At 38.8% G+C, this 14,770-nt stretch overlaps 1 protein-coding gene across 1 annotated transcript in view; it reads right to left on the reverse strand.

The window, feature by feature from the left end:
• Window positions 1-14,770, reverse strand: part of FREM2 (FRAS1 related extracellular matrix 2) — a gene marked incomplete at its 5' end in the record, with an annotated part of 122,187 nt that overhangs the window by 7,080 nt on the left and 100,337 nt on the right. Inside the window, 6 exons of the mRNA XM_005420840.2 lie at window positions 364-551; window positions 736-862; window positions 5,148-5,282; window positions 5,372-5,499; window positions 6,606-6,710; window positions 8,965-9,157. Of these exons, the coding sequence (XP_005420897.1) occupies window positions 364-551; window positions 736-862; window positions 5,148-5,282; window positions 5,372-5,499; window positions 6,606-6,710; window positions 8,965-9,157 (876 nt within the window). The remainder of the gene's footprint in view (window positions 1-363; window positions 552-735; window positions 863-5,147; window positions 5,283-5,371; window positions 5,500-6,605; window positions 6,711-8,964; window positions 9,158-14,770) is intronic.

The following is a 14,770-nucleotide window of genomic DNA, read 5'->3' on the forward strand; positions in this document are numbered from 1 at the left end:
TTGTAGTATGCACTAGATTTGGGTAGCTAAACATGACACAAATTACAATCCTTCACTTGCATGTCTCCTAAAATTCTCTCTATGGTCTGTGGATACAGACAATGCAGAGAAAAAGTCTATTTTGGGATTCTAACTTAGGTCAAACTCTTACTGAAGGTAGTTCCCAGAAAGATAAAGAACAGAATCAGGAGGGAAAAGGCAAGATACTGCCTCCATCAGCTCATGTTAGCTTGGAGCTCAAGTCACAGTTTGGTGCTGTTGAGAACACTTTAAAGAACAGTTAGTTGGGTTTTGGATAAAAGACAAGTTAGAAAAAAAATTAAGACAAATATCTCTGCATCCTCACAGAATTAGAGCACTTACCACAATCTTAAACCTGTACAGAAGGGATGGAGAATCAGCAAGGCAACCATACTCAGTGTTGGATGGATTGTATTTGGGTACATATCCATCAGATCCTGTGCACAAGAAAACCTTCTCGATGCTACAGTAGAAGGAGTCACCCAAATTCTGCACTGGATCCACCATCACCCGACCGTATATGATATCACCTGTAAACAGTGCACACAGTTCACATCTGCTTACACTGAACATTCAGCACAGCTCTGAGGCTCAGCTAATAAAGCCTTGTCAAGAAGCTTAGTGCAACAAGAACAAACCCTTACTCCTAGACAGAACAGGATCCTGATAGTGTGGAACACAAATTAAATGTGCATGATTTATGGGCAATTATACCTTCTGAGAAAGCAACGTCACTTTCTTGCCCAAAGCCCATCGAGCCATCAGACAGCCACAGCGTCTTTTTGGAGAGGAGGAACATCTGGGTGTTCAAGCTGAACTCAGCAGCCACTGGGTCACTGACCTAAAACCACAAAAGCACAAGGCTCTTCAACAAGACTTTTTAATGAAAAAAACATAGCATGATCTTAAACTCATAAACTCTTAAAACAAAGCATGATCTTCTCCCAATGTACACTACTTACCAGCTCAGCACATCTACTTACAATAATACAGTTTAATAAAAAGATTCCTGGTATTAGAAATATTTTACATGCAAACAACCTTTGGACTATCTGCCTCTGTGATATTTGATAATATTCTAGGTTAGTTTCTTCCCACCACATTTTTCCAAATCCCAGCTAAGGAGGTATCTAGGGCAACTTATGTGTGGGGGTAACATGAGGAAAACTTTTCCCTGAAAAACTTGTCTCTGACTCATCACAGCCTGTTTTCTCTCTCCCATTTTCATTCTTACACACAAGTCTCGCCTCTGCTTCTGATCCTCTGTCAATATTTGAAAGCACACATTGCTGAAGATCTATTTGCAAGTATCAGTTCTTCTAATGTGCTGCAGGATATATCAGATGATGCATGTGAAAATGCACCAAACCATTTGAACACCTTTTTATGCTAGTATTTCTCTTTATATATTTGACACACAAAGCTATGTTTCTTCCTTGATTACATGAAAAGGATAAAATTAATCAATACTATCAGCAGCAGTTTTTCATGGGACCATAAAACAAGAAAGAAGGCTGTAGTGGTTTTGAGGCAAGACAAAGGCAAACTATAAAGCAACATGGCATAATAAAAAGGAAATTATACAGTGAATTGAAGAACTGGGGGAGTCTAAAGTTCAAAAGGATTCAAGTACCTGTGGAAATAATGTGGAAGACACATATATCAAAAAAAAAGAAAAAAGAAAAAATAGCAAGAGGACCCTAAACAAATAAAAAAAAGCTAACATATATATGTATATTTATGTATACATATGTATAAGTGTGTGGACAGGAAGGAAAGAAAATGAAGAAAACATTCTTTCTGGCTCATGGACAAGGGTCCATTTCACAATAGAGTCCCAAAACTATCAAAGCAACAGGATCTGGCAAGAAGAATGTACAGCTCAAACCTTTTTATAAATGGAGTGCTGCTCTTTAGAAAAAGAAGCCCTAGTATCCCAACTTTTGCAAAGAAAACAAAAGATAAAAAATTCTATTCCTTTGGAATGCTTCTTTCCAAATGCCTGAAAAACGGGCCATTGGGTTGTAGTTCCACAAATACTTGATGAGCACAACCGTTTTCCAGCTATGTTATTTAGGACAGTAGTTTAAGTGTAATTACTTTTATGGGCATTTGAGACATTTTATATGAGAGTTCTTAGAAAACAATCTGTGAGAATCTCCTGGGTGAGAAGAGTAACTGTCGGTTTATTCTGACTATTTTCCATGTCCTTCACCTCTGCATATGGATAATGTGGGGACACTGCAGATCACCTGTGGGATCACAGCCCATGTAATACTCGGTACCTCAAGGAACAGAGCCCTTTTGAGATCGGTCCATTCCAGGGCAACAAGTATCCTGAGTATGGAAGAGATTCTGTCAGGAAATAGTGATACACATTGAAAGAAAGGAGATGTGGAAAGAACTGGGATAAAACAAAGCTTGGAGGTTGAATATTGTTCTTTTTCAGGGGATTCCAGAGTGAGATGGTGTTAATACAATCCTCACTAGAGTTCCAGGCTACCTGCTTGACTCCTCAGGGGCCATGGAGAGAGAAAAAAGAAGATATGCAGGCAATACATGTCCAAAAAGGAAATGTTGAACCAGAGGGGAAACACCAAATAAATCTTCTTCTTGAGTCTTAAAATGGTTCCTCACTTGTGACCAGTGAAAACAATTATGAAGGAAATTAGAAGAAAAACTTTCCAAGGAAATTAAAAGCCTCATATTAAAAAGCCCAAGAAGGTAATTCAGTATGGGAGATGGAGCATTAGACTAAGAATTGGAGGACACCACTCTTGTCCTGCCTCATCATTTTATCATTAGACTTTGCAGTCAAAAGTAATTTTGGTCTGGTTGTGACACATACACTTGCTGATTTCAGGGAGTCACAAAGTGGTTTGGGTTGGAAGGCACATTTAAAGATTATCTCACCCAACCTCTCTGCCATGGGCATGGACACCTTCCACAAGACCAGGTTGCTCAGAGCACCATGCCACCTGGCCTTGAACACAGGCAGGGATGAGGCATTCACATCTTCTCTGGGTAACCTGTGACAGTGCCTCACTGCCCTCATTGTAAAGTGTCCTCCTTTCATCCAATCTAAAGACATGCTCTTTCAGTTGCCCCTTACCCTGTCACTGCAGCCCTTGGAAAAATGTCTTTCTCATAAGCCCTGTTTATATGTTGGAAGGCCACAATAAGGTCTCCTTAGCTCTTTCTCTTCTTCAGGCTGGACAACCCCAAAGCAGTCTTTCTTCACAGGGGAGGTGTTGCAGCCCTTTGATCATTTTTCTGGTTCTCCTCTGACCCCCTATAACAGGTCCATCTCTTTCTAGCACTGGGCACGAGACGACTGCATGCAGTGGGCCTGTGCAAGGTATCAGGTGTTCCCTAGTATAAGGACTAGCATCCTTCACTATTTATTTTCCTATTTGTAAAAGAGTGGATACCAATGCTTACTCAGTTTTGCAGAATGACTAAAAAGTCTTAGAGGTAAAGTGCTCGATACTGACTACTGAATTTGTGCTATTGCACTGCTGCTTTTTTGGGACCTGCTTTGGGACACAGTGCTTCAAACTGATCAGATGGAAAAACTATCATGGGCCACAGAAAGCCCAAGCTTGTTTTACTATGAGTATCTCAAGAAAGAAAACTGGTCTTGGTTTGAAAATTGTTGATGATGAGGGTTTAGCTGGCCACAGTCTGTGATGTTGTTGCAACTTTGCACCTTATGCCTCTTTTGAACTGATGCACCTGAAACTTCCATATACTGTATTATTAAGGCCTTATCTGATATAATAACCCCTACAGCGTCCATTTATTTATTCCAAGGCAGTTCTAATTCTTAGCCATAGCTTTTACTTGTAGGCTTCTTCCAGGTAAGAGTTAGGTCTCTTTCTAGGCTAATTTGTCCATTTTCCAATGACCTTTGTACATTTTTTTTACCTTTCTTTGAAATATCAACATCTTATTGTTTATACTAGGATCAGGAACAAGTTGTGGGTTAGCATTGCTATGAATTGCTTTAGAGTCCCTAGAAGTAGATTAGAAGCGCCAGACAAAGGCTGAAGTGCTGAACTAGTATAGGTTCCCCTCACCCATTCCATTCAAACTTCTCCAAAATGTTGAAATGTGGTTAACTCTGGGAAGGCAGGTTTCACATCAGATCATATATCATCTCTCTTCCTTGCCAGGACTTAATGCCCGCTTAGGAATCATCTGTTCTCCCACAGGTGGCATAATGCCAAATGAAAGCATAAAGACTGCATACATTCCCTTGTGTACTCTGGCTAAGTCAACAGAAAAGTGACTGTGTACCACTGACTGATATGGATTTATTCTGTAAGATGATTTAATAGCATAATCTATACTATTAATGAGCATGAAACTACAGCCACACTGTTCCAGGATTGGCTGTACTGGCTCCAAATAACAGAAATGATAAAACTTCCTCCTTACACATCCCAAGGTCACACTAGCCCTTTTGATAAAATGGAAAGCTGGCAGTTTATGTTCTCTTAACTATCCAACATGAACCCCAGTTTTTTTGGTTTTTTTAAACCAATGTTTTGTACAGAAGAATCTGCTTTTCTGTAACTTTTTCCCAGCTACAAAGCTTCACAGCTGGACTTTGTGAAAGGTATGCTGTTTGCCTGTTACCATATGTTTCCATATGATCCATATTGCTACAGCTCAGATTTGTTTTGGTCACTTTTGTGAGTTTTAATGCTAAGCAGTGTTGCCTATCTACACTTCCGTCTACAGTCAGTGAGAGAAGTTCTACCTTAGGACTGAATGACTCTTCCTCTGGAGGTTCCACTTTTAATACCTAAGACCTAACTCTGATTTTGTGTCAGATGAAAACCTTCTGATAATAGTTCTATATTTTCCTAATTACCTGATAAAACTATTTACTACCAAAGTTAACAAGCTAAAAAAGAATTCCTAAATGTTACTATTGCATCACAGTAACTTCCCCTAAACCAATGGTTATTTAGCAGGAGAGGAATATGGTACTCTCCCACCAATTTAGGAATGCTTTCTTTATTAGCAAGAAATTCAGTTTCTAGCACTATTACTACAAGACCAACAAATGGGAATCAAATTAGAAGGGAAACATGACGAAGGCGTCATTGGAACAGTACCTGCTGGAATCGGATGTCCAGGTCAAAAGTGATGGGCTCCCTAGGATTGCAGATCACGGGCAGGCTGTACTCCTGATGGGGGGCAGTGGTGCAGGCTATCAGCTTCACTGTGTATGTTCCAGAATAGTCTCGAACCTGGGCACAGAGAGAGAGGGACCTGTGCCACCAGCATCCCAGCTAACAGGCTGGGGCAGTGGAGGACAAGGTGAGGGCCGAGGTTTTACCGCGAAGTCAGAAAGGAAGCTCCACTGCTGCACTGGCAGGTTGTAGGTTGGCTCACTTCGGACGAGGCTGAGGCTAAAAGTGAGGCCTGGGTGGTCAGCTGACATAACCATGGAAGTCAGAGATGAAGCTAGAAACATGCCGAAGAGACAGATTTGTCACCTTTAGTGCTTCATTGCAAACTCTCAGAGCCTGAAAAACATTCTCAATGATTCATAAACCATAATGCCACAGCTGATGTTAATACCTTCACAGGGCACTGAGTTTTATTAACTGAAACTAAAATAAATTACAGTCAGCTCAGCTGGGCCTCCTTGATTCTTGTTCAAGTGCCTATTCAGCCACTGCTTTTGTACACAATGAGAGAACTTCATGAAGAATAAATTTAAGAGACCATCAAAACAGTGAGAGTGGAATGGCAGAGATCTATAATCCCTTCTATTTTAAACTTGTCTCTGCCTATAGGCAAAACCAAACACACTAGAGGACAGGTGAGAAAAAGTAGAAGCTTCATGAAGGAGTTATATGAGTTAAAAACACCTGAATTAAACTAGAAGAGATTTCCTATTTTTTCTCTTCTCACTGTTGTTCAGCAGATTTAATTTAGTTAGATATTCTTTTCCATGGCTGGCATTCATGCTCAGATTTATGTCTGTAGACCGAGTCATACACCTGTATTTATTCTGATAAAGGCAGTGGGGTTTAAACAGATTAAATTGCAGGAACAGGTCCTCAGCAATGACTAATTGAATATTAGTAAGAGTGTTATATTAACAGAATCATACAAAGCCCACACAAAACTTTTTCTTGCTCTCTGAAAAAGGTTTAAATATCCTAGAAAAGCTTCAAGTTAGAAAAGAAATTTTAATGCTAAGTTCTTAGGATAATGTAAGTAATTATAACTACAGGGTTAAAAATATATATCTAGAGGTCCCTAATGGACACAATGGCCTGGATCTTCATAAATCAGGCTCTTGATCAAGGGGAACTATTTGCCTTCCATCAGATTAATGTATATTTCAACAAGTTTGACAACCTGAATACAGTCATCAATGAAAAGTAAGAAATCTCAAGCAGAGGAAACATCTGTATCTGAAGAGCATAGCTTCAAAAAAAAAAAAACCTACAACACAATCAGCTATCAGAAGCAGAAATAGAAAAAAAAAAAGAATAGTATAAAATTTGGGGAGGATGTCTTTATTTCTGTAGTGCTGCTAAAGGGTAGGTTACACTTACCAGGATGGGACATGACAAACAGACCATGAAACCGGGCTTCAGTCTTGAAGTTGACAACCAAGCGTCCCTCTTCACTGATGCGCATGCTGGTTGGGAACAGAGAACCTGCCAGCCAAAAGCAGTTAACAAGTGTGCTCCACTTGCAGGTGTCAATAAAATCACACTCCTGTGAAACACCAGACCCACTCTTTCATCTACCCTTGCCATGTCACGTGTTTGGGAGGGGGCTGCTGGTATTTTTTGAGTTGATTCTAGATTCTTCTCAAACAAGAACTTACGCAGTGAGGCCCTGAGATTTTGGGATGTGATACAGCTTCCAAAGCATATAGGGAACTTTCCTGCAAAGCCATGCTTTACCATGGACCCACATAGCTGCTCTAGTATGCTCAGGAAAATCCACACAGCAGTTTGTGCTTGGGCTCAGGCAGCATGGTCAGCTGCCAGTGGGATCTGCAGAATGAAGACTTTTATTTTCACCAAGTATTCAAGCTGACTCCCACCAATGAAAGCTGCTTCAGAGACGCCCTTTATCAGTGTCTCCGTGCCCACTGTGCCAAGGCAGCAACCATCAGCATTAGCTGGAGCAGCTGGTTGTGACTTTCACAGCAACCTGCTCTAGGGTGCTGCAATCTGTGAAACTCCTTCTGACAGGCTTTGCATTGCTGGCTATTTTTGGCAAGAATTTAGCATAAAATACAGGCTTTACATATTCTAATTTCAGATTACAAGATCTTGTACCCAGAGTGGTTTACTTCTATAGCTTGTAGCCAAGACCCTTTTCTTCTGGAGTTCTGCAAAGCTTTAGAGTTTAGGCATGTCCTCCAATGCTCCCTTACAAACTGCCAGTGATGTATCACCATTCTGTTTGCCAGGAAAAAGAAGGAAACAGGAATGTTCCCCCATGAATGTGCTGGAAATTGAACACACCAATGTGAATGTATACCACCTGTACAAAATCATCTGTACCGACCATATTTCTTGGTACAATAGAAATAACTATATATTCATGTTTTAATTTGAGTTTTAGAAGACCTTGATTGCATTACAGTGTTACTTAGAATTTATGTAGCACAATTATATGAATTGAGAGGTATGGAAAGAAACTGGAAACCAGTTAACCCCTCCTTGCCCAGAAAAACAACTACTGAAAAAGTACTACCCAAGTAACACTGGGATGTATTGAGGATTGTTTTGTACTGGTTGTTTTCAAAGGGAACTGAAAATGTTTGGCACCTCCAAAGATGCGGCCCTCAGCTTCTTAAACAGAGAAATAAAAAAATTAAAGATGAGGAATAGTGGCATAGATGCACCAGGTAACTGCTGAGACATAGGATTAGATCTGGTCATTATTTGGTGACTAGCACATCACATGATCTGTGGCATGTGGCTTATTCTTTAGGCATGGCATGACATGTGTTTCATTCTTCATGCACTGCAGATTCCCCTTGCTGCTCCTCATTTCCTGCTCTTAACATAAGGACAGAAATGGCATAGCAATGATTTCTGTAGTTCATATACAGAGTTAGCAGGAGCAAAAAGTGACTTTAGGTTCCCAGGAGTTATAGTTGGTACCTGTATTCTACCTTAGGCTGAGAAAGATGGGAAATACCTGAAGCATAATGCTGGGAAATTTTAAGTAAATTTGCATAAAAAGAATAATGCAGCACACAGGTGCAACTATGCATTTTAATCTTGCACATACATCTGTATCATTTTAATCTTGCACATACATCTGTATGTCACTATTTGTAAAAAGTAATTTAACTTTTTAAAAGATAAATTCCACAATGATAGATTTTTACTTGTTGACTAGTTATACTCACAAACATTTACTGACAGTGTCTAACATACTGTAGAATGTCTCAGAGTTTATCACTCTCACACAGAGGACAGGCCCCCATTTTATAGTTCTGTTTCTTTTGAATGTTTCATAACATTTTCAAAATATCATAAGTTTTTGAAACTGGCCATTCATAGTGAGAAAAAAATGGTATCAGAGAAAGGCCTCAATTATTTTCATTAAAGCACGAACATCTTGTGTGCTAACAGAATTTGGTTACATAATGTACTCTGAAGTTCTGAGTAGATATAAATGTTTTAAATTTTGCACAAGTACTTCAAATATAACAATACAATTGTCTTTTGTTGCAGTAAAAGAGCTGATGTCAACTTTACATGATTTTCATAAAAACTCCAGCAGACACCTGTGAGTGCTAGGAAATGACAGACTGCAATTGATAATAATGAAATTATTAAATTTGTTTTTAGTATTGGAATGATTGAAAAACCATCCTACTGTGTGCAAACTACACTCCTAGTAACAGAGCATGAGTTCTATGGCAAGAAATGCAACACCCACCTTGGAGCTCTGCTTCAGGCGGGCTACCGATCCCATCCTTCCACAGGATGGCAGTGTCATACACGAAAGTCAGCCGGAGCTCTGACTGCAGATCGAAATGCTGCCAGCCCCCGACACCCACTGGAGAGTGGAAAACATAAGAGACGTACAAAGGGACTCTCAGCGTGACATAGGACTGCACTAGGTTGAGAACCTATAAAAACCAGAATTGTATATCAGCGTTAGTGATCATGAACGGCAGCATCACACAGGCAAGCTAAATGCTGGAGAAAGAAAAGACAGAACTTGAAATAAATACTGTGACTCAATCAAATTCTCTCTTTTTGTAAACCACAGATGAAGTGCAAAACCATGTTTCAGTGGTTTTCAGCTAAGCTTACATCCCTTCAAGTTTCATCTTTTTACGTCAAAGTGGTAAAACATAGCCCACTCAATTTTGACTCATAATTTTTGTTCAGGTTTTTTTTAGTACATAAACAACACGACTACAAATGAAGGCTTTAGGAATTTTTCAAATATGCTTTTTCATTTGCACTATGGTTATGCTTTAACCAACACTTTTGCTTACATTCTTGTTACTGTCAACTAAGAAACTCTTCTGGAAGATGCTGAAATTGCTCGACTATCATTGCAAGACTGAGTCCTTGGACTCTACTTAGCCACTTCTGGAACTCTTTCTTCCTTTGTGCATGGATAATAGCTAACATGCAGCATGCAAACACAGAAATCATACTGTTCTTCCCTGTCTGGAAGAGCTAAAAATAACAAGCAAGCTGATATGGATTTAAAAATAGAGCCTTTCTTTATACATTGGACCAAACAATTGTGCTGTAATTATGAAAGAATTACATATTCTTTACATATATATATATCTCTAATGAAAAAAGACAAGAAGAATAGTGTCATTAAACTGTCACATCTTAATATAGCTCTTACATGATACACAGACCTAAGCCTGTCTGAAGAGACTTCCTGTTTATGTTTGGTTACCAATACTTTGTCACTCACATATCTCTGGATGAAATGTCCAATCCAGATCCTTTTAGACATTCTGGATTTTCTTAGAAATATACGAGAGGAAAGACATCGAGATCATCTCCCAGCGGGAAACTTTTCAAAGTCATAAAAGCTGTTGAATTCTGATTTTGTTCCAACAGAAATTTCATATATAAATTTGCACATCTGAACATTTCCCTCATTACCTTACATCCTTCTAAAGAGTCTTTTCAAATCAAAATTCCCCAGCATTCAAGAAATTTTACAAGGAAGCTGGGTTCAACCAGCAGCAAGTCAAGGGGCTGACTGACCATCAGTTTACAGCTGCTTTACACTTTGAGATGCCTGATAGAACCTTTACTAATATAATATGACCACAAATTAACTGCTTGCACTCACTAAATACTTTGACCTAATTAAGGACTTCATTAAGGCAAACGTTCATAGTTACCATAACTCACTTTTACATGTGACTCTCCTTGATCTGCACTCTGTGCTAACAAAATGTTTTTGACTTTCATAGTTTGACTCATTCCATAATACGTGGTAGCATTTAGATAGTAGTCATTTGGAAACACACAGTATCACAGAATCAAAGAATTTTAGGGGTGGAAGGAACTTCAGGAGATCACCCAGTCCAGCCCACCTGCCACTCAGGGTCACCTAGAGCAGGTTACACAGGAACATGTCCAGGTGGGTTTTGAATGTCTCCAGAAAGGGAGACTCCATGACCTCACTGGGCAGCCTGTTCCAGTGCCTTGCCACCCTCTGTGTTCTTTCCCATGTTGTGGTGGAATGTTTTTTATTTTAGTTTATGGCCATTGCTCCTTGTCCTGTCACTGGGCACCACTGAAAAGAGTCTGGCATCACTGAAAAATAAAACACTAACACAGACTGGTAGATGAGAAACTGGAATTGTAGATTATATTAATGCTTTGTTGGTTTTACATTAAAAAATCAAGAACTTCTGTTTGGAACAGAAGAAAAAAGTTCTCTCTATATATTAGATGACCAATTAAAGTTAGACAAAAATATTATTATTCAGTACAATTTAAGTTGCAGACTTATCTTTGGGATACCTGCATGAGTATCTGAGCAACTATTTTGGACACAGATTCACTAAATTGTTCCAAATAACATGATATTCTCACTTTTATTAAAAAAAACCAGCAATGATTCAGCTCTCAAGTATCTTATGGTTTGCCTTTGATTCAGGGGTAGCCTCAAAAATTTGTAATTTCCTGGACCAGTATCAAGAACTGAATGAATATATTTGATTGTATAAAAAATGTATTACTATTGTAAGGTCATCCCAGACAAACTGTGTTGGCTTTTCTCTCTGCCTTTTTGTTCTATATCTGGATATAGTACAGTAAGAATTAGACACTGAAGTCAGAGATCTGAAATTTAGTTTGCTTATAAGGAAGAGACAAAAGTATGTGGAACAGGATTTAATATATGCCCATTATTTTCTTAAATAGAAGCATACATAATGCTTAATGATAAAGTAGAGGACTGGAATATCAAAGTGAGAATTTAATGACCTTGAGGATTAGAATAATAGCAGTGAGATGAAATCTTATAGCTTAAAGTATAAGGTAATAGAAACCAGTCACAGGGATTTCTGTAGAAATGAAAGACATTCATTAGACACAATAGAGAGGAAAGAAATTTTGTTATGCGAGTTGATCACGTCATAACTATGACCTTTCTACCCTCTCCATGTGCTATGATCCTAAGATAAACTGAGGAATGGGGTGGAAATTAGAAGCATGCATGCCATTATACAGAGCACTACTGAGAGCTTATCTGGAACAGCTTTGATCATCCATGCTTGAAAAAGTCTAATTTGCATTGTAGACTACAGAAAAAGAAATCAACATAATCAGAGGAATGGCAAAACTATCTGATGAGAAAGGTCTAAAATAGCAGTGTTGTTGAGCCCAGTACAACAAAGGCTGAGAGGGAGCAAGAATGCTGTCTATGTACATCAGGACACTAAGTGCAGAGAAGGGCCACTGATGATGAAAGATAGTGCTGACACGGGAGCAAATGGCTGTAAGATGGCCATGACAAACACAGCCTAGAAACCAGAAGAGTTTCCAGCCCTCAGTGTGGTGGCACTCTGCAAGAATAGTGAGCCCATGAAATCCTGTTAGGTTTTAGATTAAGTTTACTAGTGTTGGAATGACATTATATAGACTTAAGGCAGAGGCCTGGACAGGGTGATCCACAAAACTCCTTCTAGCTCAGTACCTTATGACACACCAAACTAAAAAAAAAACCACCCCTCATAACAAAGCTTTTCTTGGCTTTCAATGTATCATTGGCTCTTCATATGTACTTTACATAAAGCAATCCACTAATGAGGTTTGTAAGTCACATTTTGGGGTTTTCTTTCCTCCATTTGATGGGACCATAGTGTTGGAGACGTCAGCTTAATTGCACTGGTCAAAATGTAGTAGCAGGATCCCTTCTGGGGCAAGTCTCCCAGGAACACTGCTCCTTGGACATATTACCCCTGCTCTGGGGAGAAATCTGAAATCTCTCAATTTCTAGGGCTGTAGAATTTATAAGGTTCTTCCCTTTTAGCAAAACCTGCAAGAGGTGTCTGGGCAGCAGAGCTGCTTACCTCAGCCTAAGAATTTATTTGTGTACTCATGTGCTTCTATCAGTACTGCCGCGCTTATATGTGATTCACGGCATGGATGGGGGAGGAAGAAATTGTTGCTAAAAGCTCCTTGAGTTTTTATGCCCACAAACTCTTTTATAGGCACTCATGGATTTGTAGGTCTGGAGGCAAACCTACACCACTGATAGTCAGAGAATTACTGATTCTCTCTAACAATAAATGAGAACTTTTGAGAGCCTCTCATTCCTACAAGGGGGAATCTACCCTTCTGTAGGCAGAACAGAAAAATCTCGAGACACAGTATATGAAAGGATCTTTTTGATATAGTGAAAATAAAATAAAGAGGAAGTTAACTACAGAGGAAAGCTGTGTCAAAGTGAGCAGACACTGCCCCACCCCCCAAATGAATCGATGGAATGTGTTACACAGATGGAGGAGTTTGACTTCTCCAGCCCTCCTAATAATGCTGTTTAGACCAACATGAGAAAACATTCTTTCCATTGAGTTATCTTCCTTTTCCAGCACTTCATGCAAAGCCTACTGGGAGTAGCCATCTGTTCATTTTATATCTCAGTGCGACACTGATGAAACCAAAAGGGTGACTTAGAGCTGTGTAAGTGCGGGATCAGCTTAACTGCTGTGGAGAGACAGGACAGGTGCACTATGTATCCATGCATCCTATGCACAGGAGATTTTACCAGTTACACTGAAAACATTACATTCAGTAACATTGATTTTAAGCAGCAATAAGTGGGTGCGAATTTTAGTCTTCTGATACCAGGAGAGAAATACAGATTACAGCTACATAACAGATGAACTGGGGAAATTGTGTCGCATACTCCATGACAATGCCAGGTCTGGAGAGTGTGAGAAGACAGAAGACAAAAATTGTTCCAAGGAGGGAACAGACTCTTACAGACAATATCTGGAAAAATTTAGATTAAAAATCATCAAACCTCAAAATTCATGTGTGTGAGAGAAGAACATGATTTATACATTGATCTAAGAAATAGAGCTTCATACTTTTTTTTTTTTTTGTGAGATAAATTATCACAAATCGTAAGGTCTGGTTTAGAAACTGACAATTCCTATTTAAGACTTAGAAAGTATTAATGGGAGTTTCTATACGTGTTTTTCTTTTCTTCCTCTTTCAGATGCAATCTGTCAAACTTCATTAAGTAAAATAGACAATTATTTTGAGAATCTGTCACATAACAATTTAGAATATTTACAATAAAAAATATTTTTAATAAAGGGTTTGTGGCATGGACTCTGTTTTACATTTATAGCATGCTTTATTTAGCTGGCTTACACTTCCAGAGGGCAGAGATTGTCAGTGTATGTGTGTGTGTGTACACTGATAGTACTGATTAAATTAGACATTAGAAATAGCACAAGTTTGTGTTTTATTTTGTGTATCTCAATGAAACAGGCTTTACAAGAAAACTGTATTTTTATTCTCCAAATTACTCTAGGTCTCATTTTCTATTGCATTTACTTGTGATGTCTGTGAATTTGAGTCACGCAAGTTTAACAATGTTATCAATTAACTGTTTACACAATGTCAGTATCACAAAACTAAGATTTGGCCCTAAGAAGACACTCAGACAGGTAGGTCACAGGTGAAATGCAAAGCAGGTTTGTTTAAAGAAGTCTGAATGGAGAAGAGAATGCAATACAGCCTTGAAATGCCAGTCCCTTGAAAAAAATGTAACCTCTGACTTTGTTACACAGCTGGTGCATTCACTTTATAGTTTTTTATTCTTTACAGCTTACTAAATGCATGTTTGCAGCTAGAGAAAAAAATGTTTGTCTTTTAGAGAGGTTCCATGTCAAGGGGACATGAGTTGCAGAGTTTTCTTAAACTTGACTGGAGTCACTAAAGTGAATATAAAAATCTGAAAACAGACATTTCTGTCTCTGAATTTTACAACATCTAGTGAGATTTTCAGAATAGGTGAGTTTTCACCTTAAAGCACGATTTTGGTAAAACTAGTTCCAATAAAGCTGGAAATATATTGTTTCTGTGCAATAAAAACCCTCTGCAGGCTGCCTTGTAAAAGGTGCAGCAGTACATTAGTGATTTAAAAACCTGTTTGCAGATGGGATTTTCAAATGCTCAGTGCCATAACATGCATTGCATAAACGTGAACTGAACATATTGGAAAAGAGACATTT

Source organism: Geospiza fortis, unplaced genomic scaffold, assembly GCF_000277835.1.
Source record: "Geospiza fortis unplaced genomic scaffold, GeoFor_1.0 scaffold194, whole genome shotgun sequence".
Lineage (NCBI taxonomy): Eukaryota > Metazoa > Chordata > Aves > Passeriformes > Thraupidae > Geospiza > Geospiza fortis.